The 24531-nt window shown below is 45.8% G+C and overlaps 1 protein-coding gene across 3 annotated transcripts in view; it reads left to right on the forward strand.

Annotated features, from left to right (window-relative positions):
- The window catches only part of ADCY8 (adenylate cyclase 8), a 173028-nt gene that overhangs the window by 50781 nt on the left and 97716 nt on the right, over positions 1-24531 (forward strand). For all 3 annotated transcript variants that reach the window (XM_019723897.2, XM_019723906.2, XM_019723925.2), the window contains exons 3-5: positions 7309-7439; positions 12786-12897; positions 19441-19568. In XM_019723897.2, the coding sequence (XP_019579456.2) occupies positions 7309-7439; positions 12786-12897; positions 19441-19568 (371 nt within the window). The remainder of the gene's footprint in view (positions 1-7308; positions 7440-12785; positions 12898-19440; positions 19569-24531) is intronic.

A 24531-nucleotide genomic window follows, 5' to 3' on the forward strand; every position in this document is an offset into this window, starting at 1 on the left:
TCAACTAAAGGTACCACGGGTGTGCTGAGCCTCGGTTAGGGTCAGACTTACGGCAAAGGCTGGCGTTGCCATTGTCCTGGGTCCTTCTATATTCCAAGAGCTAGTAAAGTGGAAGCGGATGTACTATATGCCAGGTTCTTTACTGAGCCATCTCTTAGGGAGTGGAGAGAAATATTTTTTCATTGATACTGTTTAAAATGGCCAGTGAATGGTGATAATAAAAGGCAGAACAATTTTTAGTGTTTTCCATCCTTTTATTATTGTTTTAAATTCCCTACAGACAGAGAACCCCCTTATTGCCAGCACCTTGTACACACCACTCCCCACTTCTTCCTCACACACCCATGGTAGGCCACTGCTGCTAAGCAAGATGGAAAAAAACCTATGTCACTGGGTCCTGGTAATAATCCCAGTAGAGAGCCCTCATCTGTAAAACGAGGCTTGGAGAGGCTAAGTCGCCTGCGTTCATGCAGCTAAGTTACAGACCTGAGCCGCTGTGATCTGTGAAGGAGGTGTGACCTTGGTTGGTCTTGTGCACAGTAGGCCTTCAGCAATGATTAGCAAATGAAAGAATGAGGAAAAAGCTTTGTCTCCAGGTTTCCAGTTGGATATATCTAGGAGCTAACTAAATGAAGAGACCTGAGAAAATCTTAACTCCTCTAAAAGACAAAAAACACAAAAGAAGTACCTGAAACCTGAATTTTGTGCCTCATCCTTTAAATTACACTTCATGTCATGGATTATGGACCATAGCATCATGCTGGCCATGGCCTATGAGGTAGCCACTAAGAAGAATTAAAGCCCATCTGATGACCACTGCTTTTTCATAAGCACCTACTGTGTACCAGGATCTGTAAAAGGGACTTTGTCATTCAGTGTGGGCAACAGTCCTGGGAGGCAGCTGTTGTTATTCCCATTTTGTAGATGAGGAAACTGAGGCTCAAAGGAGGCATATAAGTTATCACAGTCACAGAATGAGTTAGCTGTTCATCTCAGCCAGGATTCACCTTGAGCTTGACTCCCAAACCCTTTAGTCTTGGCACTTATGAGCAGAACCAGTGTTCCTGGGTCTTAGACCACCTCCAAGTAGACAGGGGTGTTAATCCAGGCTCTCAGCCTTCTTGCTGAATCAGCCTGAAAAGAATATGCCTTTGGAGCCAATTAAACCACAGCTGCCACACAGCTTTGCTCATACTTAGTTTTCAGAAACAGTAACAGTTCCGGGTGAAAATTCCACAAAAGCCTTTAAGACACACACTCAAATGCCAGAGTCAAGATTTTGATGACAATTTTTTAAAAATATTTTAATTATTAGGAGTGTGACTGGGGGTTTTTCACTATAGCCCAATTGCCTTTTTGCATATTCAATTCATTTTTCCCATATTTCCTGTGTAATGTCCTCAATTTCAAAGCTTTAAGCTTTAGCACTAATATGCAAGTAGAGTTCTAAGGCAAGTATACTTGCCAGTGAGTGTCACAAACATTTGGGCTGTGGCTGCAGTGTGCTAGACACTATCTAATTCTTTTACAAATATGAACTCATTCAACCCTATGAAGTAGATGCTATTTTTATCATCTCCAGTCTCAGGTGGGGAAATTGTGGCACAGAGAGGTTCAGTCACAGAGTCAGGAGGGGCAAAGTTAGGGTTCAAAGCCAGAGCCCAACTCCAGGGCCATGCACCTGACACCTGACTGCCATACTGCACTGCCCTTTTCCTCACTCACCTTCACTTCAGTTCCCTGCTCTGCATCGCATCCCTCCTGTCAGAGCTCGACCTTTGTTGAGGTGCGTGTGTTTATCTTTTATGCATCTGTTTCTTCCACACACGTGCATTAGGTAGTGCGTTGTCCACCTTCATTCCTGCCAAGTCCCCACCCCCCTTCTGGGACTGCCTTCCCTCTCTCTGTACCCAACTCACCCTCCTCTTCCTGGTCACCCCAATAATGACCATGCTTTTTATTGTGGCGCTGCACCTCTCACCATGAGCCTTAGGCAGGACTGGATGTTTGACCCAAGCAGAGTTTTTATGCAGACAAGTCGATCTGAGCAAGAATCTTCTCAAAATGGTCAAAGATACCAGGTGGAAAGACGGAGAGCTCTCCATGGCTGGGGAGTGAGAGAGAAGAATGGAGGTAACCTGCGGGAGAAGCAGGTACCCAAGTTGGGTCACTGGGACCTTTTGTTCCGAAGGCCCAGCCTCTGTTTTACCCTTAGGTTCTACGAGACACCCCAGTGTACTTACGATAAAGCCTGCGTTTTCTTCAGCTGTGTTGAGTTGGGTATCTAGCTTTTTGTCACCAAAGGAATCAGCACAATATGGCTACCCCTTCCTTACTAAGGCCATGCCGGGTTTTGGAGGTGGAGGAAACGTTATCTTGGTTCTCAAATACGACACAGTCTAGGGAGGGTGACAGACACCCAAATAAGAATTGTAAAATCCCTTTGGCTAAGGCAGTCCGGATGTGGTTGTGCAATTAACTGGAAAAGTTGTTTAAAATGGAGAATTATAAAATTTATACTTACACACTTTATTTGTAACTTAAACATAAAGTAATCGTTCGTTATCTGATCTTTTAAAATAAGGCCAAAACTTGTTTTGTTTTGTTTTGTTTTTTAGCGTAGATCTATTGTTTCTTACAGAGACCATAGTTAATAGTGCATCCCCCCAAGACTTCTAGTTCCTTAAAATGGAGTAAGAATTTAAAAGTACTTGCAAAATTATCACAGCGACTTCTGGATTTTAACTATTGTTCCCACAAATTTTTACCGCTGTCTTGCCCACACCTAATTTGGTAGCAATGTTTTCGTTATTCAGTTTTACCAAGTCTTTCCAAAGCATTCCATTCTATTTTCATACAAACAGAATCTCTCACTCCTATATATTTAATGTCTCATTAAATCGAGTGAGTGTACTAGCAGATAAAATTGACGTAATTATGTTTGGAATGAGCTCAGTGACCCCTGGTCAGCAAGGGGCTGCAGATGGAATAGAAGCCGTGGATGTTCAGGCACCTCTCCCCCAGCTGGGGACTGTCAGCCCTACTCAGCCTGCTCAGCTGATGTGTGTGACGGAGGGACTGGAAAAAGTGGGTCCAGCATCAGGCAATCCAGAGCTGCTTAAGTGCAGGTCAGCCAGGAGCGCTTCTAGGGCTCTAAAGTATACAGGTGCTGGCTCAGCAGTTGGTGCAGGTTCCAATCTGGACGGAAGGAGGCAAATCTACACAGCATTCAGGGAGGGCTTCACGGAGGTGGTGTCACTTCACCAGACCAGGTCGAGAAGGCAGCCCAGGCACAGGTCCAGTACGATCAAACGAATGCATGACTCATGTGAATAACTGCGTGGTTTAGAACACTGGGGTGGGGAGCCCATGTACTCCCCATGAGCACATGCCTTGTTCTGAAACTAAGTCCCCCTCGTTTCGTCTCTACAGATCCAAGTTTGGACCTCTTGATCTCCATCTTGCTCTGAGTCTTAATGATAAACTGTGTAGAAGCCCAGCTTCTCCTCCTATGTCTTGCCAGCTCTCGCAAGGCTCCCGGACCTCACCTGCTCTAATACAGCAGACTGCCCTAAGTCACTGGGTCACCTGCCCCCATTTCTAGTGAGGGCTGTTCCTGCCTTACTGTCATAGTGCTTGTCAAACTCCTGCTAACTGCCTTCGCTGGACCACTCTGATACCACGACTATCACTTCCTGGGCCTGTCATCTCTGAGACTGAGCCCATATGCCCCCTAATAAAGTCCAAGACCATATCATCCCTGTATTCATAGCGTCTAATATACTTTCCCATAGGAAAATCTCAGTAAAAACCCATCGAACGAATGAATGAATGAATGAATGAATGAATGAATGAATTTAATGAGACAATGGACCGAAGTCCTTGCTCTTCCCTTGTGCCTAAAGCATCTTTCCCTAGCTTTCCAAAGGACTGCTTCCTCTGTCATTCAGGTCCCAGCTTGACAGATCCCTTGAGGAGTCCTTCACTGGCCATCCAGCTAAAGCAGCCCCCAGGCCCCCTAATCTCCGCCCTGGTCCATATATTATCTCTAGAACATTCGCTCTACAAAGGCAAGTACCGTGCCGGTTTTTGTTTTCTGATGACTCTCCATGCCCAGCCCTGCACCTGTCACATAGCACCGACTCCTTGACGGGCGAAACAATGAATAAATGGATGAGCTATGATCCAAGTTCCAGAGAAAAAAGAACATGGCCTTGAGTGTCCACCTTGCACTTACCAAGTGCGTGACTTGGGCTGCCTGGTTTCACCTACACTCTTTGAATCTCGGTATCCTCGTACGTCAAATGGGGTGAAAATAGTGATTTACCACATCCCATGATTGATGTGAGGTTTTGATTAGATACTACACACAGCACATGGTGTGCTACACATGAGTGATCGATAAAAAATAAGCTATTGTCTGTAACCTCAGAATAAATCTCGCAGCTGTGCCTGGACCTTCACTGCTGAGAGGGGTTCATCAGAAGCCACTCAGTTGGCAAGAGCTTGAGAGGAGGGAGTTCTTCCTGAAGCCACTCAGAAGCCCTGCTGTGCATAAACCCAGACACGCTGCCGGCGTCAGGGGGCTGCCCTGCTCCCTTTCTCTTCCCATCTATAACTATTTGCATAAAATAAAGATCCTGAATCCCTCAGTGCTTTCACCTTTTCTTCCCCTCAGGGTGTACTGTAGCAATTGATGCTTGTGAAGCCATTTCGATGACATGAATAGAGCATGTTATGAGATGAGAGGAAAATCTGGACAGGAGCCACTGATTCATTTTGAATCTACCCAGGGGCCCCTTTTCATGCAAATGGAAAAAACCCAGGGAGAAAAGATGTGCAGACAGGGAGCACAGGGGCCACGCTGGACCCCAGTGGGGCTCAAGGAGAGTGTCTTCTACCTCTGATCTCCGAAGCTGAAAGGCATTTATTGTGCCTCAGCGGGAGCAGGGAAATGTACTATGGGGCAAACTTTCCCATTTTCTTTCAGATTGTGTTTTCAGGGGACTTGAATGATGTTTCTCAAGGAGTCAACAGATCGGAGGGAAACAAAAGTGTTGCAAATAGGCTTTCATGAGCAGACTCCAGGCAAACGCCCGTGTCTGGCAGAAAAATGTTTTACAAAGGGAGGAACGGGGGCAGTTGCCAGTAGCAGGACTGGCTGAGGGCTGGCAAGCCTCGGTACCAGAGAATTTCGCTATTAAAATTTTATTTAAAATATGTCCCATTGAAGCCTTGCTGTCATACTTGGGGATCGAACATGCATTGCGACTTAACGAATGTATCCTTTGCTAGGGCCTCTGGTGGCCACCGTAGGGGGTGCATCCATGAGCTGGACACAGTCTGTGCCTGTGATGTGTCCGTGTGTTTATTTAGGAAATACTGAGTTAGCATCTACTATTCTCAGGCACTGAGTGCCCCTCAAAACTGCAATTAGCCCCGACTCCCATTCGGCAGTGACTGCATGAACAGGTCCTCAAGTACCTGGAAAGTAGACAGATCGTGGTAATGAACATGAAAGGGACATGATGCCAGGGCATTTGCAAGAAGCATGCCTATCGGTCCCACAATGAGACAGCTTTCAAGAGAGGGAAAAGCCTCATCATCTGACACGCGTGAGCACTTCATTAACAAAGCCCTTTGCATGAGAGCAGGGTTAAAGGGAGCAGAGAGAAGGAAGGAGCTTAACACCAGGCCGTGACATATTTTATTTCATTGAATTCTCCCAGCAGCCCTGTGAAGTAGATGGTGTCATTGCTATTTGTCAGATTAGGGACATACGGCACAGGGATGGTGTAGCTCACCTAATGCTACCTTACTGTTAAATGACAGAGGCAGGATCCAAACGCCCGCCAGACTCAAAACCCAGGGCTTTTCCCCTCTCACCAAGAATCCCATCGAGGAATAACATGGTACAGAATTGCATTCTGGTACTGCCGCTGGTAACTGTTCGAGTCGTGCAAGTAATTTCATCTCTCCTAGACTCAGTCTGTCCGTTGAATGAAGATCATTATTTGTGCCTGCTTGTTTTCTGGGGTTTGCGAGGAAGGAATGAAAGAATGCATGGTGGCAATGCTTAAGATCCATAAACAATGATGAAGATACGAGAAACTGTGATGATTAGAATGCACTTGTCTTAAACTCAGTTCCACACTAGAGTGAATTATATAGCAAAGCAGCCAGATTTTTGCCCAGGTTCTACAAGATGCCATCTTTCTAGGATTTAGTTCATGTTGCTAGTTGACCAGTTGTTTTGTTTTTTTGATCTGCTGTGCTGATCACAAGGGGAAAATACTAACTCATTAAGTGTTAGGTCCCTACTTTCAGACTGTTATGTCTCATTTCCTCTCCTCTTGATAAAGAGGCAGCGACTCCTAAACCCAGTTTCTTTCACATAGTCCTTGTTTCAATAAACATAGTGCATTCTCTCCATCAACCGAACTCAAAACCTAGCCATCACCATGGCTGTGCCCTCTTTCTCTCCTCCATCTCAGTTGGTCCCCAATCCTGTGCGTCTTGTCCCATGTCACCTCTGACCTGGACCACTGCAGGAGCCTCGCCAATTGATCTCTCGGCCTCTACCCGTGGCCCCCACCCCACAATTCAGTCTCCAAACCATAGCCAGGATGGTCTTTCAAAATGTAAAGCAGTTTGTGTCATGCCTCTGCTTAGCACCACTTAGTGGCTTCCAAGTGTAGTTGGCATTAAATGCTAACATCTTCCATAGGCCTGTAACATCTGTCTCCACCTCCAGCCTCATTGCTTGTCACCACACCCTATAACACCACCCTGCAGCCACACCAGGGCTCTTTTTTTTTTTGGCCTCAGGGCATTTGCACTTGCTGTTTCCTTTTCCTGGAGCTTTCTTCTCCTTGCACGACACTGGGCTGGCTCATTCCAAACTTTCATGTATCCTTTTAAATATCAGATACCCATTCTCAGAAAGGTTATTCCTAAGCCCTGATTTGAATCATGTCAACCATTATACTCCCTGAGCATGACCTGTGTTTGCATGGCACTTGTCACATTTTGTGAGTGTGTATACTTAATGTTCCTGTCCCCTATTACAATATGAGCCCCAGAATGAGGTCCCCCCTCTCCATTTGGTTCACACTATACACCCAACAGCCAGCACAGCGCTTGGAAAGTGACAAGTAGACAGTAGACATTTGTCATGGTCATAGACTCGTATGAAATTAGCAATTCCTCAAGGAATTTAGCGAAGAGCCCCACGGCTTCTATCTTGTCCACCGCCCATCGTTGGCGCAGTGTCAGGCTAAGCCTGTCCCTCTCCATGCTGTGTTCCAGGAGCGGCTCGTGCTGTCCGTGCTGCCCCGGTTCGTCGTCCTGGAAATGATCAACGACATGACGAACGTGGAGGACGAGCACCTGCAGCACCAGTTCCACCGCATCTACATCCACCGCTACGAGAACGTCAGGTGGGAAGCGCGTCACCGCCGCCCTGTGTCTGTGCGACGTGCGCGTGCCCGGCGGCTCGCCTCTCACTGCCGTGGCTTCCCGCTGCCCGAGCATCAGCCCCTTGCTTCGTTTGGTTGGTTCATTCGTTAGTGATTGTTCATCAGGGACTTCTAAACTTCCCAAGTGAGGCTCGCGAGGACTGTCAGAGAAATGCAGGGATATTCGCTAGCTGACTTGCTGCTTAGCTCCCGTGCAGTGGACTTGCCAGCCTTTCCCTTTTGAGTGGGAAAGTCACACGCCTTTTACACTATGTCTGGAAAGATAATCCCAGCATGGGATCTGGAGGCCTCAGGGATGATCACATAGGTCCCCTCCTTGTATTCCTCATAAGTGTCTTTAAAACAATGCAAAAAAGGATTACAGCTTCTTCCACAAGTATGCAAACGTATTTTTGGCCAACCATCCATTTATCCATCCATCTACCCACCCACCCACCCATCTATTCATTCATCCACCCATTCACCCTTCTATCCACCCACCCATCTACCTGACCATCCATTCATCCATCCATCTCCCCATCTATCCACCCACCCACACATCCATTCACCTACGCTTCCATCCATCCATCAGTGCTCTCTCTGTGCCCAGCACTGCATTAGACAATATGGTGTATACTGAAAATCAGGGTGGTTTCCTTAGTGAGGCAGACTGGCTTTAGAATTCCAGTTCTACCTCTTCCTTGTGTGTGACTGTGGGAAATATACATATCTGAATCTCAGCATCTTTCTCTGTTAAATGGGCATTTTAATAGCCACCTTACAGTAAGTGATCTATAAAGCATAAGATGGGTAAGCACATAGTAGGGCATTAGGTATATTCGAGGTTGTTTCCTAGTGACAAGCAAAAAGGAATCTAACCCTGCCTGATTTAAAAGAAATGTACTGAGAGACTGCCTGGTGGCTCACAGAGTAACTAGGGCAGGGTGGAGAGGAAGGCTTAGGAAACGGGCCGAATGAAGCCAGAAGCCGGAAGTGTAACCAGAATCACAGCAGAGCACTAGGCCGGTGAGGACCGTGCTTCCACTGCTCCTGAAGAATCCATTGCTTGTGCTGCAGGCCCTGTCCCTGCTGTCCCTGACTCAGCTGCCCCCTCTGCAGTTCCTCCTGCAGCCCCCAGGGTGTGGAAGCGCCTGCCTCTCCCTGCCCCCACTCTCTGCTTCCCTGCCTCTGCATCTCAACTTAAACCTGGGGCAGATGTGGCCAAATTCTCACCAAATATCAGAGGGGGGAAATTTCCCAGACGTAGGGGAAAGTCTGTACATTGAATAGCTCTAAAAAGGCCCATGTATCTTCTTGTGCCCTTCTCCCCCACTTTGGTAGGAGAGGAGGGAAGGACAGCTTTCCCCAGCTACCAGCATCTCTGGCTTTTCCACTCCTGGCAGGCATGGACACTCACTGGGAAGCAAGTCCAGCAGCGAGCGTGAATCTCACACAGCCCTTTCGCAGACGAGTCAGGAGAGGTCTTCTCTGAGTCTCGTCCAAGAGTTGAGCTACACAGGTTTAGATGCCTGAATTTGCAAAGAGCCCCTTGTCAGACCACAACCCCGGTAAAAGATGAACTCCAGATCTCACAATTGGTCCCATAGATAACGGGAACTCATCAATACCAATTCTAGAACAACAGGTTCCAGGCAGTACCTATAATTATCGTACAGTGTGCGGTTCTATTATGAAAGTAAGCGAAGGGTGCGAAGAGTTCATAAAAAGAGGAAGAGCTGGGTGGGTGCGGCGAGAGGTGGGTAGAGAAGCCTTCCTAGAAGAGATGAGTCTCATTTGCTTTACTCGAAATTGAGTCAGTCAAGCGAAAAAGACAAAGGACTACTGGGCAGAGCGATCAGCGTAAGTGAAGGCAGAACTGTGATATACAAATGACATTACAAAAGTGCCTGTCACCATGAAGAAAGAGGTGGAGGGAAGAAAACTACCCTTAATTAAGAAAAAAATGGAGAAAAATACACAAACTCGCACACCCACACCAACGTACTTGGACCCTTAAGTTCAAGAAACAACATGTTTGGCTTGCTTTCTGCACTAATCAACTTCCAGTGCTTCCCTTAGTTCAGAACAACTAGTTACTTCTACCCCCATCCCTACCCCCCACCCCACTCGTGTATTTTAAACCATTGAACTGAGTTCTGATGCCCCGAGACTCTTTTTCCAGAAGTTCACAGCTCACTGAATTGTAGTTGAGTCTGCTGCCCTTCATTGCTCAGTGGCCTCAGCTCTGAGCAAAGGAACCGTTTCCAGTGGGGGAGGAATCTAGAGACACCCACTGCCTCACTGGGCCTCTCCCCAGCTCTTCCCAGAGGCATCTCCCATTGGTATTGGGAAGATGAACTCAACCAGGGGCAGGGGGCCTCTCCAGCCCACTGCAAGGCTGCTGGGTGCTAAAATAAGACCAGAGATGAAAAACGCACAGGGGGAGGATCCTTGGCCAGTGTCTGAGAACAAAGCCAGACCGGCAGCTCCGCCCCCTTCCCCAGCCCCCAGAGCACACCCACGGTGGAGCAGGGAGCATTTTCTGAAATCATTTCCAATCCCGTCATTCTTCAGGGAAACCCACCTGCTTCATTCTGTCTTTTCTGTTGCTTTTCAGTTGTGGTGTTGTTCTGTGACCTTTCCTGAAAACCAGTCTGCTATAAATGTCTAACTATTAATGATACTTCCTACAGTTCTTTGCCTCCTGTCTGTGTAGAGTGTATGGGAGACGCCACACTTAGGGGCATTAGGGTGCCCAGTGGACGGGGAGCTGGCAGATCAGGGTTCTCATCCCAGAGCACTTTCCATGAGCCATGGCCCCTGCGAGATGTCAGCTGTGTCTTTTCATCTCTCTGGGTTTCAGTTTAATCCAAAAACCCCAGCTGTTTGAAATGGTTAAAACATTTGAGCTCAAGTTGATTTCTGCCATATACATCAGAAACGTGACCAGATCTCTGGCCACTCAGCTTTTTACTGGACATCTTTTCGCTTTCCAGTCCCATCTGCCCAATTCTCTTTCCTATTTCCCTCATCTATTTAAGACACTTCTTGTATAAGTTAGGGCCGTGCGGTCTACCCTAACAAATAACCTCCCCATTTCAAGGACTTCAACTCAAAAGGCTCTATTTACACACCTCTCCACTGCTAATATTCCTGGTCAGTGTGGGACTCAGGGACAAAGGGCCCTGTATTTCGTGACTGTATCGTCCCCTGGGCCTCAAAATTCCTGGCATTCAGCTCTTGGAGGGAAAAAGGTAGGAAAGTCCCACCCACTTCTTCACCACCATGGCCCAGAAATGACGTGAACGACTTCTGCTCCGATTCCATCGATGAGACCTGATCACGTGGCCCCACATAGGTACAAGAGGGGCACGCAGTCCCAGCCTGGGTGGCCTTTGCTAGTGACAGGGGCCATGGATTTGGGGAACAGTTAGCTTCTCCACCAGAGCTCCCTTCCCTCTTTCCTCTTGCCCCAACCTGTGCCATGTGAATTTGCACACTTGCAGGCATTACTCAGTCCACCCGCTTTCAGCTGGCTGTTTATGTCCAGCCAGCCCTACTAATGTATGCATTCACCACATTCACTCTGCACACCGGAGCTTCATGTGTAAGCAAAATGCAATGGACTGAGCGTAGAGAATCTGACCTCTGAGGCCTGTTTGCATGGCGATCTACTCAACACTTTCTGATAGCCAAAGCTTTCCACAAGGGGTTATGGGCCCTCTACTTACTGAGCACCATGACATGACTTAGCAGTTATCTTCTTCCAGTGACCCTGCAGAGTGGCTTTAATGATCTTTGCTTTATTATCAAGAAAATGGAAGCTCGTAGAGGTTAAATAACTTTCCCAAGAACACACAGGGAAAAGAGTCTACACGGAGCCCACATTCCTAATAATTCTAGTGAGTTCTGCTAAAGCCTCCTTGAGGACTCTATTTGCAGAATGACTGTTAGGTAATATCACTTATTTTTAGCCAAATAAACAACTTATATAACCAAATGAGAGTCAGAAATTAATATGACCTCTTCAATATATTCCAAGATGAATATATTCCAAAGTGAATATCTTGGAAGGTTACAGGTTTATATCTGGAATCAAAAGACCCGACCTTGAGCCCAGAAGGAGGCAGAAGGAGCAAGGGAGTGAGAACCTGGACCCTACTTTCAGCTTCTGGTCTTCTAGTCAACAAACTCATTGCTGAAACCAGGACTTCTCCATCTGGAATGTCACAGGAGTCACCCGGGGCTCTTGTTAAGTCAGATTCTGATCCAGTGAGCCTGGGTTGGGGCCTGAGATCCTGCCTTTCTAACCAGCTTCTGGGAGGTGCCAGTGGTGGCCAGGACCACACTCTAAGGAAGGACTTAATTCTGAAAATTTCTGTTGACTCCACTCAGGAAATGTGTCACGAGGTTCACTGTGAGCTGGGCAATTGGCATACAGAGGTGACTTGCTTCCTGTTCTCTAGTGCGTAGGTGGCTCACACGGAGTCTTATGTGATAGTGCATCGAGCAGTACGTGCCATGACGGGGGCAGTGTGGGCTGGGCAGGGGGCTATTCCAGGGGCAATGGGCTGAGCCCAGGGACGTCCCCCTAAGAGTAAGACCAAGTCTTATTTAACTATAATATAAGACCGGGTATAATATAATATAATATAGTATAATATAATACCGGCTCTTATATTAATTTTTGCTCCAAAAGACACATTAGAGCTGATTGTCCAGGTAGGTCTTATTTTCAGAGAAACACGGTAGAATAAGACCTCACCTCACTGAAATCCTTAGTAAATATGAGAGTTTTAGGTAACTCTTCTGCCTGAGGTCTCCCAGCTTTGCTACCTATTAACCCATTATTTTTGAAAGGTGCTCACTCTACTTGCCTGTCATTTTGGGGGTGACATACACGTCATTGGCCAGAGATAACGAGGTTTTGTGTTATTTTTCCCCTATGTCGATGTTCATAGCATCTGCATTGCTGTTCATTGTGAAAACATACAAATGATTCATAAAGCTGCATTTTGCTTCCCACAACAAATTGCTCTGTTCCTAGGGACACATTTCCTTTTGGAACGTGTTTGCGTTGCCCACACCGCACAGCTTTGCACAGGAAGAAGGGCTTTCCATTGCCCCCTTATCCTTCCCGATCTCCTGGGTGGACTGTCTGTGCTGAGATGTTTGTTAAATCCTGAGACATTCCTTCCGACTCCATGGCAGGGGGAGCTGAAACCTCAGACCACGGTTGATTTCTTTGGGTGGTGTTGATGTGTCTCCCGGGATGGATTAAAATATTAATACGCTTTCTCCCCACCCCATCCCTTCCCTGTTGTTTAGTATTCTTTTTGCAGATGTTAAAGGATTTACCAACCTCTCCACGACCTTGTCCGCTCAGGAGCTGGTCAGGATGCTGAACGAGCTCTTTGCCAGATTTGATCGACTGGCCCATGTGAGTTGAATTTAATTCCCTCCTGGTCTTTCGCAGGAATGAGGGACTGCATGTGGAATGAGGGAAGAGAGGACTCAGCCCTCATGATCATGGTCATTACCGTCCTGTGTCCTGTCGCAGGACACGGACCCCTGATCTCACACGTTCTGGGAATCAATGTTAGTTATTTACTGGTCTCAGGTGGGAGGTTTGTCAGATTAATTTTTCCATTTGAGAGACAGCTGACTGAGTGACAATTAAACCAAAGTTCTTTTCATCTACTTCCACTCCCACATGATTATTTGCCCCTGTACATGGCCAGGTGCCATCCAGCTACAGCCTCAGTGTTGGTTCATGCAGGGATGGCTGCCTGCAGTTTCCCAGCCAACCCCAGCCATCTGGAAAGAATTAGCCTGTTCTCAAGAACCGGGACTCTACTGGGTCACCATTTTGTTTGACCTGACTTAACAGCTTTGTTTTAGCCAATGGGACACCACCTTTACTTTCAGCTGGCTCGATCAGAGCTAAAACAGAGAACAGGTTAAAAGAGATGAACACTTGCTATCAATACACAGGTTCTTAGTCCTAAAGCCACTCAGATTAAGGAGGAATAGCATTGTCATGCTATAGTTTAGAGTGGGCTTTGGGTTCTGTCATGCAGGTGTCATGCGGGGTCTCAGCTCCAGCTCCCCACATAAGAACGCAGGATAGGGTGAGGCCGAAAAGGAACACCCACGGAGCCACAGATAGGGGAGTCACACCACTATATTCTCGCTGGCAGCTGGGTTGGAGACACAGGAAGCAGGAGCCACACTGTCCACAACCTGCTGTCTGCTTCTCTCTCAACCTACCTCACATCCTAACTGCACTCCGCCCTGCTAACTGCAATCTGCTCCTGCTCGCTCTGCCACCATCTTCTTGCTAGCCCCCCATTTTCTGCTAGTGTAGCCACAGCAGTTATATTAGTGACCAATGGCTCACTGGTTACACCTAACGGCCAACTAGCCACAGCTGATGGCCATCCAATCACAGTTGATGGCCATTTACTACCTGAGCCAGCACCTTTCCACATGAGGCCGAGAGCCTAGAAACTGCACTCCTGGCTCTGTCCCCACAGGTTCCAATAAGCAAGCCTTAACTTCCTTCTTTGTAAAGTGTGTACATCAGTGCCAAGTTCACAGGCTGCTGTGACAGTTAATAGGAGTTCATTTTTAGAGTATTGGAATGTCCTATTTTAAGGCTGCCTCACTCCAACAGAGATCCCTTCATATTTGCCTCTGATCACTGCTAGGGGTTGCACATGGTGGGACTGTTTTGGGGAGTGTGGGAATGACTAAAGCACACTTCCTTCCTAGAGTGAAGTCTAGTCAGGGCCACATAAACACGTAATCAGTACACGACGTGATGTGTGCTAACGTAAGTCTGAGATGCTATGGGAATGCAAGACAACACATAACTCTTGGGTCAGAGAATACTTCCAGGCGAGAGTGACTCTCAGCCTGTCTTACTGAGAAAACAAAATAAAAATTCATAGTTACAAAATAGTCACGGGGATATAAAATACAGCATAGAGAATATCGTCAATAATGTTGCAATAACTATGCACAGTGCCAACGATGCATAGTGCCAGATGGGTACTAGACTAATTGGGGAGATCACTGCATAAATTATATAAATGTCTCAACCATTAGGCTGTACACTTGCAACTAATATAAAATAATATTGAATGTCAATTGTACCTGAAAAAAATTTAAAAATGAGAAAACAAATGTAATGGAATACTATTCAGCAATAAAAAAGAATAAACCACTGATATATGTAACAACATAAGTGACTCTCAAATGTATTGTGCCAAGTGAAAGAAGCCATGTGCAAAAGGCTCAATACTTTATGATTGCATTTATAAGACATGCTAGAAAAGGCAAAATGATAGGGACAGAAAAGAGGTACATGGTTTCCAGGAGCTAGAGGTGGCGGGAGTGAGTTGGTGGCAGCACAGGGGTTTGTGATTTGGGAGTGATGTACCTGTATGTGGACATTTCACACTTACCAAAAGGGTAAAGTTTTTGTATATAAATTATATACCAGTTAGCAAGGTGAAGAAGGCAAGGAAGGGCGTGTTATGGAGAGGTATGGAGAAGAGATTTAGCGTTGCTGGATGGAAAAGTCCAAGGTAGCGAGTGTGGAGATGTGTTAGACAGACAGGCAAGTACCTGCCAAAGGACCTGCATCGTAACGTGTAGTTACTGGACGGCTAGTAAATGGGAGCCCGACATGGGCAGAGGCGGAGGTGGAGACTGAGATCTCCGCCTAAGAGAGGAGTTGGGTTTACCTGAAGAGCAGGGGAAGCATGTATACCATTTCTTGTTCTTGTTGCCTCAGTGGTGGTTAGTGCCAGTTACACACTTATTCTACTTCATGTTTGGAATATTTCTGCTCAAAGACACTAAGATGGACACAAATGGCTCTCCGGTGAGAACAGACAGATGTGACCAAGGTCAAGGTTTACTGTCACAGTAACTCCCAGTCTACCCTCTTGCCTGAACCTCACCTTGGGTGTATCCGTATGTAGCGCTCTAGGGGACCTCAGTGGAAAAGTTTGAGACACTGCAGTGAAAACAATTCTACTCACCTTGGAATTAAAAAAACAACAACAACCCTACTTTAAATGTTTTGGCCCCCAATCTTAAGCAAGTCACTTCTTGGAGTCTCAGAAAATGCTTCTGTGTAACAGGGGGTTGAAGTTGCCCCTTTTAGCATCTTTTAGCACCAAAATTCTGTACCTTTATAATGATCTCTATCACTTTACTGTGATATTTGCTTTCAATTTTCATTATGTGGCACATCAGAGAGAAACCACCTTCCATGTAAATGTCATGCACTGCACCCATTTATTCACTGCATTATTAAAGTGCAGTGAACACTTCAAAGCCTTCTAGTAAAGAGCCTCTCAGTGTGATTGAATTCGTCGGTGCCCTGTGGTTCAGTCGGCTCAGAATAGTGTGTTTTTGACCCTTCATAGTGCCTTTGCAAACTTTAGTGACTTTTGGTCTCCGATTTTTTTTAAAAATAAAGTAGTTCCTCTCTGTCCCTCCCCCATCCAAATTAGGAAGGAAGAATATGTGTATTATGAAGAAGGCATTAAACTTGTAAAACAAAGAACACATTTACTGTTACACAATTGACCTCCATACGTCTTAAACCTTGTTTTTAAATCACTGACAAGACTGGAAGAACCTAAATGATTGTTCTAAAGAACAAATCCAACAGAATGGAAAGCAAATCAATAGATTATAAAGAATGGGAGCTCTGTTTCTGCATTGACATAGAAAGAATTTTAAGATATGTTGTTGCATGAAAAAAAGCATCTGTCAAATCTATAAGCATGGCATGATAAATTTATGACTAAACAGCATGGAAAATTGTCATATATAGAAACATGTAAATAATTGTATGTGTGAATGTAGAGCAGAAGGAACAGGAGACCAGGCTCCAGGGTGTGATATGCCTGAGGAGGGGCTACCCAAGCGGACCTACCTACAGTTTCATTTTTGCTAGAACAATATGTACATGTGTTAGTTCTGTAATTGCAATTCGATAAAATGCTTTAAAAATGGTCATGTTTTCTAATACAACTTGTTAAAGTGCATAAATGGCACTAATGTTTTTGTCCTGAGAGTCTTTTTTAATTTTTATTGATTTTTTTCTGATTACAAAATAATGCTTGTGCATTATGTAAAATGCAAGCATCAAAGACATAGACAATACCTAAAGTATACATCCCTGTAACCCCACCCCTTCGCAACGATGTAACCATCTTTGATAATTTGGCACATATATCTCCAAAATTTTACCTACATTATGCTTTCATAAATTCTCTGGCTTTTTCCCAAGATTTTTATCAGATCAAAGCCATCAAGATGGAAGGAAAACGATTATATTAAGACTAACTCAATAAAATTTGCAAGAAGATCCTCACCCTACTTTATTTTTCTTATTTAATATCGTTTTTCAAAGCAACCTGGCTTCCTTAATCTGAACTTTGCAAAGCAATTCCTGGTGAAAAGAAGTTGTTTGGCTGTTACTGTCAAGTCACCGCAGGAATTGATCAGAAAAATCTGTATGCAAATAGACAGAACTTGACAGATAAAAACACAGGCCTTTCTTATGTGTATATATTTATATATGTATACATACATAGATATATATACATACATATGAAAGAATATGAATGTAGAGGGTCGAATGTATGCATTGTTCTACACAATTTTATGTAAGGGACTTGGGGATTTGCAGATTTTGGTATCTGGGGGATCCTGGAACTAATCCCCTGCAGTTACCGAAGGAGTACGGTAGGTAGCTAAGTTTTGGGGGAATCAAAAGTTATACGTGGATTTTCAACTGTGTGGGGCAGTGGCGTCCGTCCCTAACCCCCACATTGTTCAGGAGTCAAATACATATATGAATACATTGTATATACACACATAATACAGCCGTGTAGCGAGATTTTGTAATGTTAATTTTGTTTAGTGCAAAGAACTTTCCCTTATTCTAGGAATATTCTAGGAACACGTCTTTTTTACGTTTTTGGTGTTGAAAATGCTTTTTCTTTTATGAAGTGATAGAGATGGTAGATGGTAGCTGTTTGTTGATGGACTTTTCATATTTCCTTGGCAAAATATAAAATTGAACCCTAGTTGTGCCTCCTCAGGCCCTCTGGTTTCTTATAACTGTCCTGTGGCCTCCACAAATCTGGAAACTGCTAGGACCTGTGGGCCTGCGGTGCTCTCTAGTTCCATTCCGGCCATAACACGCTAGAGGTCTTAGAAGAAGCAGCTGACGGTGTTGAGCTTCCCTGGTGGACCAGAACTCTTCAGCTGCTCTCTTGTAAAATTACTTGCATTGATGCCGCCAGTAGACAGAACCACAAGCTCCTGAAAATAATCCTGGGAAGGCAATGCATGCTGTTCGAGTTCTGAAGATGGCATCTGTGCCCATTTGGGAAGGTTGGCAAGGCCCTGGCGATCTGACCCAGATGCGGAAGTACCAGAGCCAGTTCTCATTCTCTTTGCTTTGTCTGATATTTGTTTTTCACTGGGAGAGTGATTTCATTCATTTGCTACCCAAACGTGATGGGCTGACTCCTGACGAGATTAGGAAACCAGCACGGTGCTGTACAGATTGGCAACACAAGGGCGTCCACTGTGCTGGTGGCATCTCAGTCACCTTTCTGTCTGCAACGCCCCTCCTCCTGCCCCTGAACTCTGCTCGCCCAAGAAGGGCCCCTCACCCGCAAAGCCATAGACCCATAGGCTCCTTGGGCTTCAGGTCTAGAAGGCATCTCAGAGGTCGTTCGGTCCCACCCATCTATCTAAGAAAACCAAAGGGGAATGTCATCTGCCCGTGAGCGTGGATAGAGATGTGAAGAATCCAAGTCATTGTCATAGAGACACGCAGTGTTAATTTCATGCCCCATCTGCTGGGCCTTGTGCTAAGTCTTCACACATGTCATCTTAGTTAAGCATCACAATCGCAATGAGACAGGCCCTGTTCTTTGTCCCCATTTTACAGATGAGGCAACTGAGGCTCAGAGGTTAAATGATTTAAGTAAAGACACACAGGAAAGATGTCAGGTGTCTGGGATTTGATCCAGGGCAGGGTGACTCCTGGGCCGGTGCTCTCAGCCCCTATGCCACAACTGCCTTACGTTGTCTTGCCTCTAAAACCTGCAACATTCAGCCTCGTCCCACTTACTACTGAGTATGCACCTTTCCCTTGGTGCTTGTTGCTCTTTGAAACTTTGGAAGACTCGTGTCCTCAAGATTGTGAGTCGACCAAACCACGGTGTCCTGTTTCTCACCTGTGCAGTGAGGATATAACTCGTACCTACCTCTTAAGGCTGCCGTGAGGGTTAATGCTGTTTAATATATGGTGCATCACAGGGGTTAAAATTAGTCATCTTTGTGTCAGGGACAGCGCCTGCCTTGTCATAGATGCACAATTGATGTTTTTCTTTTGATGAATAAGCATATCAATAAATAAATGAACAGAAGGGTATGTAAGACAGAGTTGGCCCCCATCCTTAAGAGGCCAATACCCTAAAATAGAGCTGAAATAGTAGGAATGACTTATACTTCAAGTCCTTATTGTTGAACTCAAGACTGCTTATAGCTGCTAGTTCAGAGGCATGTCCTGAGAAGAAAGACAGCGCTGGGGGCAGAGCTGCCGGGGACATGCAGGCTGAGTGCCCACTCTTCCCAGACCTCTCCATGTGATGGGTGGTCAGATCAGAAAGCAAGTACATGGCAGAGCTGGCATATGACCTTGTATCTGTCGAGCTCCAGATCCAGTGTTTTTCCGTGATTCCACCTCTGAGCTCTTCCAACCCCTACTCAGGGTACCCCCTAATTTCCTAGGAAGACAATAGAGGCTCATTTCAAAGGTGGATGCTCCCGACCCCAAGGTGCAGACCGCCTGACCCCACTGCCCTCTCTTCCAAGCCTTTCAGAGGCACTGAGCTGTCTTCTAACTCAGTCCTTTCCTCTCCCACCCTGTTCCTTTCAGGAGCATCACTGTCTTCGTATCAAAATCCTGGGGGACTGCTACTACTGCGTTTCCGGGCTTCCTGAGCCCCGCCAGGACCACGCCCACTGCTGTGTTGAAATGGGCCTCAGCATGATCAAAACCATCAGGTAATTTGGGGTCTCCTCCATCATACGCAGCCTGCAATGTGCACGATGGGAAAGACAAACCACCTCGTCTGTCCTTTGTCGTAAATCATGTGTATGTTAGCAGGTGAAGCCCTTTGACTGATGTCACCAATACGCATGGCCGGTAGTTCTCCCAGATGAACCAATGAACCCGCTGCCTTCACTGTATTCTAGTTATTTCTAGTTATGCCTCACATTCAGTTATTTGTGCCACAGATTTGTACTTCCAACCTCCTTGTGGGGTAGAGCAAGGAACAAGATGAGAGTGTAGTGCTTATCTGCAGGTGGTTACGGTGCGGTGGGCGAGACGAGCACACGGGCCTTTTCAATGTGGTACAGTAAGCTCTGTGATGAATCAAATTCAGGGTACTTGCAGGAAATAGACAAGGAACAGGTAATGCCATCCTGGGTGCTGGAGAAGGCTTTCCAGAGTAGAGATGTCTAAGCTGTTTTTTGAAAAGCGAGTAGATATTATCCAGATCCTGGAGGTGGACGGAGAGCATGGAAGACAGGATGGGTGGGTGCAGAAATTAGGCAGCTGGTGAAGCCTGGGGTGGAACGAGTGGTGGCAGATAGACGCAGACTGGGAATAGCCAGGGCCTGCCGGACATTCTCAGCCAGTAGGGGGTTGCACCCTGTCCTAAGGCCAACTGCAAATCCTGAAAGGGCCACCACCAGGGTTGCCTTCATGTGTGTGTGACAAGTGCTTTTGCCTTTGGTCAGCGTATCTGACAAATAGAGGCTTAATCAAGGGAGGAAGGACTTGCTGAGGTTGAGGACTTTGGAACTAAACTATTTGTGGCTTGGGACAGAAGCTCAGTGTGCTCTGAGCTCCCCTCGATTTTCCAAAATGGTTGCAGAGCCTCCAGGCATCGCATCCTCCCCCAGCAAGGACAGGATTCGTGGGCAGAGATCTTCTCTGTGGCTCACGCCTTCATCTTCTAAGGGAAGAAGAGTCTTGCCAGAAACAGACCAGCGACTCTGCCTGTTAACTCGAACCTGGGTTGCATGGTCCAGCAGGTGTGTGTGGCATCCTTGGGTGTGTCAGTCGGGATTGAAGATCAGCGAGGACAACAACCCTGGCACTGCCACCCCCCGGCCCTCAGTGCAGGCTCAGCTGGCCTGCTGGTTCCCGAGACCAAGCCTGGAATGGACAGGCAGGATCTAAGGAATTGAAGCCTCCCTTTCAAGAGCCTGGCGGTGGCCGTAACTGTGTTCCTGATCCCTCCTACCTGGTGACAGATGCCTGACTTCATTCATTTTTCAGGCAGAGGTCTTTGGACCACGAGAAAGGTGGTGTAACCCCCTAATTAAGAAGAGAACACAGAAATATGATCCTGCTCCATTGATGTGACACTGGTCATTTCAAGACTGGTCATTTCACAGTGCCTGAAGCCACACTCCTGGTGGGCAGATGTGCCACCCTGGCAGCCCTCAGGGTCCCACCTCTGGGACCAGTCTGTGACCTGGGCCTGATCAAGGCAACACGGTGCTTTGCTATGAGGTGTATGATGAAAATCCAACTTGTCACCATCCTTAAGACCAAGTAGGCAGGTAGAGAAAGAGACAGGACATGTCCACTCTGCTGTTGCCCCCTTTAACCGAGAGGCAGAAGTCCCCTCCTCTAGGTCCCATGGAGAGGAGCCCCCAAGTTCTGACACGGAGTTCCCCTTTGGTCAGCCTTTGGTAGACGGAAAAGGCTGAAGATGCTTCTTCACTATTAATTTGGACGCTTGAGAGTTCTGTGCTGAAAACGAGGCGGAATTGTGACAACATTGTGACTGGTTTCAAGGGAGGCAATAATCCCAGAGGACCTGAGATCTTGTACCAGCTCTACAGCTAATTGGGTGTGTGACCCTCATTCTGTCAGTCAATCAGTAGGTCAGCCAAGAAATCATTTGTTGAGTTCTTCCATGTGTCAGTCATTGTGCTAAGCCCTGGAAATACAGCGAGAAACAGGTCACCTCAGGGTGGCCGCTCGGTGGCCATGGTGTCCATTAGGGAGATAGATCATTTGGATTTCTTGTCTGACAGATGAGGAAATTGGGCCAGACCAGCTCTGAAGTCTCTGCCAGTTCTAAAAATCGGTGATTTGTCAGCCTCGTAAAAATCAGGTTAAGTAGCTAAATTTCCATAGACTTTCTTTTAAATTTATTTTTTAGTTTTAGTTGTGTTTTTTAAATTGAGGTATAACTGACAAAATTGTATATATTCCAAGTGCCTATATGTTGATTTGGTATTCGGAGACGTTATAATATGATTATCACAATCAAGCTAATTAATATATCCATTAGTTCACAGTTATCTGTCTTTTTGGTGAGAATACTTAAGATCTACTCTCTTACCAAGTTTCAAGTATACAATACAGTGTTATTAACTATAGTCAGCATGCTGTGCATTAGATCCTCAGAACTTACTCATCTGACAACTGAAAGTGTATACCCTTTGACCACCATCTCCCCGTTGACTCCACCCCCTGGCCTGTCAACCTCCTTTCTACTCTCTGTTTCTGGGAGTGCAACTTTTTGAAAAAAGAGTCCACATGTAAATGACACCACACAGTATTTTTCTTTCTCTGTCTGGCTTATTTCACTTAGCATAATGCCCTCCAGTTTCATCCATGTTGTAAATGCCAGTATTTCCTTCTTTTTGAAGGCTGAATAACATAATATCCCATTATATATTATATATATGATTTGAGATAGATATATATATGTATATGCCACATCTTCTTTATTCATTCATCTATAGGTCTTTGTATCTTAAGCTTAAGCAAAAGATATCCTGCAGAGATTGCATTGCAGAAGAAATGACCAGTGGTTATCAGAATTCTTTAAGATAAAGTCATTTATCTTTTTGGAAAGGACCTTATCCCGCCTGACCATTTTATCCCATTTAAGGTGTCCTGTCTGGAGTTCTGGAGCGGGACAGTTAGGGTGAGATCTGGGTAGGTTGCAATGACTCTAGGGCTTTCTTTTGTGAGTTTATTAAGTGCAGCTTTTACTCCTTTAGAAGAAGACAATTCAGTAGGCTGTTTTTTTAGCTGTATGAGTCAGAGTCTATTAATAGTCAAACGGCTCCTTGATTGTCATGTAGGTGACTTGAGGTCCAGCATTAATTCTCCGAGTTAACAACACACATGGTGCCGAGGAATAGACGAGAGCCCCGGATTTAGGCCTTCGTTGCAGTTCTAGAGTTTCCACTCTGCACGTTAAGCATTGTACTCTGAGGCCTGAGTGGCAGACGATATTTGCACCTGAATGTGTGTGGAAGAGAATCCCATTCACATAGCTCTATCAAAAAATGAACAATCTTAGCCAACTATCATTTACACAAGATGCAATTTTTTTTTCAGCCCCACATATTCAGCCCCAAACTTGTTCTAACCGGAAAACTCCTTAGAAGCCATAAAGCCTGGAACCACACATAACATTATATTGCATGTGTTGTAATAGAACATCAATAACCATTTATTGGCTGGAACCCCCAGAGTAGAGGGCCACCCTGTATGTTTGTCATCAGAGATGGATTCCTTTTGGAGTCGCTGTCCCCAACTTGTCAAGGTCTTTCCTTGTCCTTCTCTGTGGCAGTTCCTCAGAGTTAGAATCACAGCAGCAGTCCGCAGAGTGCAGAAGCACAGTGAGAAGAAGCTGGTTCTCCAATGGTGAGACGGCATCTAGAGCTTGGCTCGCTAGAGCCCATAGTTGTCTTGTTTGGGTGAGATTATAACTCTTGCACAAATGACAAACAACACTCAAAAATCGTGCCTTTTTCACTGACCCATCCAGATATGTGATAGAGATTCTCCTTCAGTCACACACAAGTGGGGACAGGGTGCCAACAGCAGGAAAAGCCGAGATTATCTGTTTCTAGTTCGAGCATCGCAGGCTTTGCAAGTGGGCGAGAGTCAAGACAAGCAGAAGCACAAGAGAGGCAACAAGCGAGAGGCAAACCATTTCACAGCTACTGCTCTACCTCACGTCCTTACTTCTCTTCCCTGGACTGTTACAAAAATATCTCCCAGTTAGTTTGCTTCTCCTTGGTCTCTGCTTCCTGTCATCCAGAGTCACCTGGAGAGAGAGTGATAATACTTCAAAGCTGAGACCCTGAAAGTCCCCAGAAGGGACAAGGTATAACATAGAAATTTCAATTAAATCGAATATGTATCATTACAGTAAACTTATTTTATCAATTAACAGTACTCCAGGAATTTAGGACAGGTTTCCACTTTATTAAAGACAGAGTTTGTTGCTGATCATAATAATGTTTCCTGAAAGAGTGACCTTGCACCACAAGGTACCTTACGGGGAATGTGCTGAGTGCAAGGAGTGCGTCCTTGACCTGCAGTCAGCAGCCCAAATCTGGTCCCTGCCTCCTCCCGTTCTTAGGCGAGTGGCTGGGGACAAGTCTGACTTAATTTCTCAGAGCATGTGTGGCCTCTTCTGTGACGTGGGGATCATGAGATTCCCAACTTCAGGGTGTTCTTTTGAAAATTCAAATCGATAGCGTGCATGTTCTTTAATAGAATCTCGCAATTAGGGCTGAGTTTGGATGCAGGAAAAGCTGACTCGAGTTACAGAAACCTCTTTCTTATGGCTTCTATTCTACTCTAGTAAAACAGTGATACTAGCTAGGGTTTATTGAACACCTACTACATGCTAAGCACTGGGATAAGTTACAACAGTACTAAGAGGCAGGCAGGGGTGAGGGCAAAATACTGAACAACAAGTGTGTTCAGCATTGACTACTCAGAATCGTTTGGAGCAACCCACCAGGGCGATGTCAGCCGTTAGCCACCAGTGCGTGGTACGATACAGCCCAAATCATTGACGCTCTGGAAGTGGGCTCCTACTTTACCAATTAGGAAGCTGGAGCTTACCGAGTTTGTGTGATTGCACAAACTCACACAACCACTCGGTGGCACAACAAGGGCACCAATCGAGAA

Source organism: Rhinolophus sinicus, linkage group LG12 (genome assembly GCF_036562045.2).
Source record: "Rhinolophus sinicus isolate RSC01 linkage group LG12, ASM3656204v1, whole genome shotgun sequence".
Classification (NCBI taxonomy): Eukaryota; Metazoa; Chordata; class Mammalia; order Chiroptera; family Rhinolophidae; genus Rhinolophus; species Rhinolophus sinicus.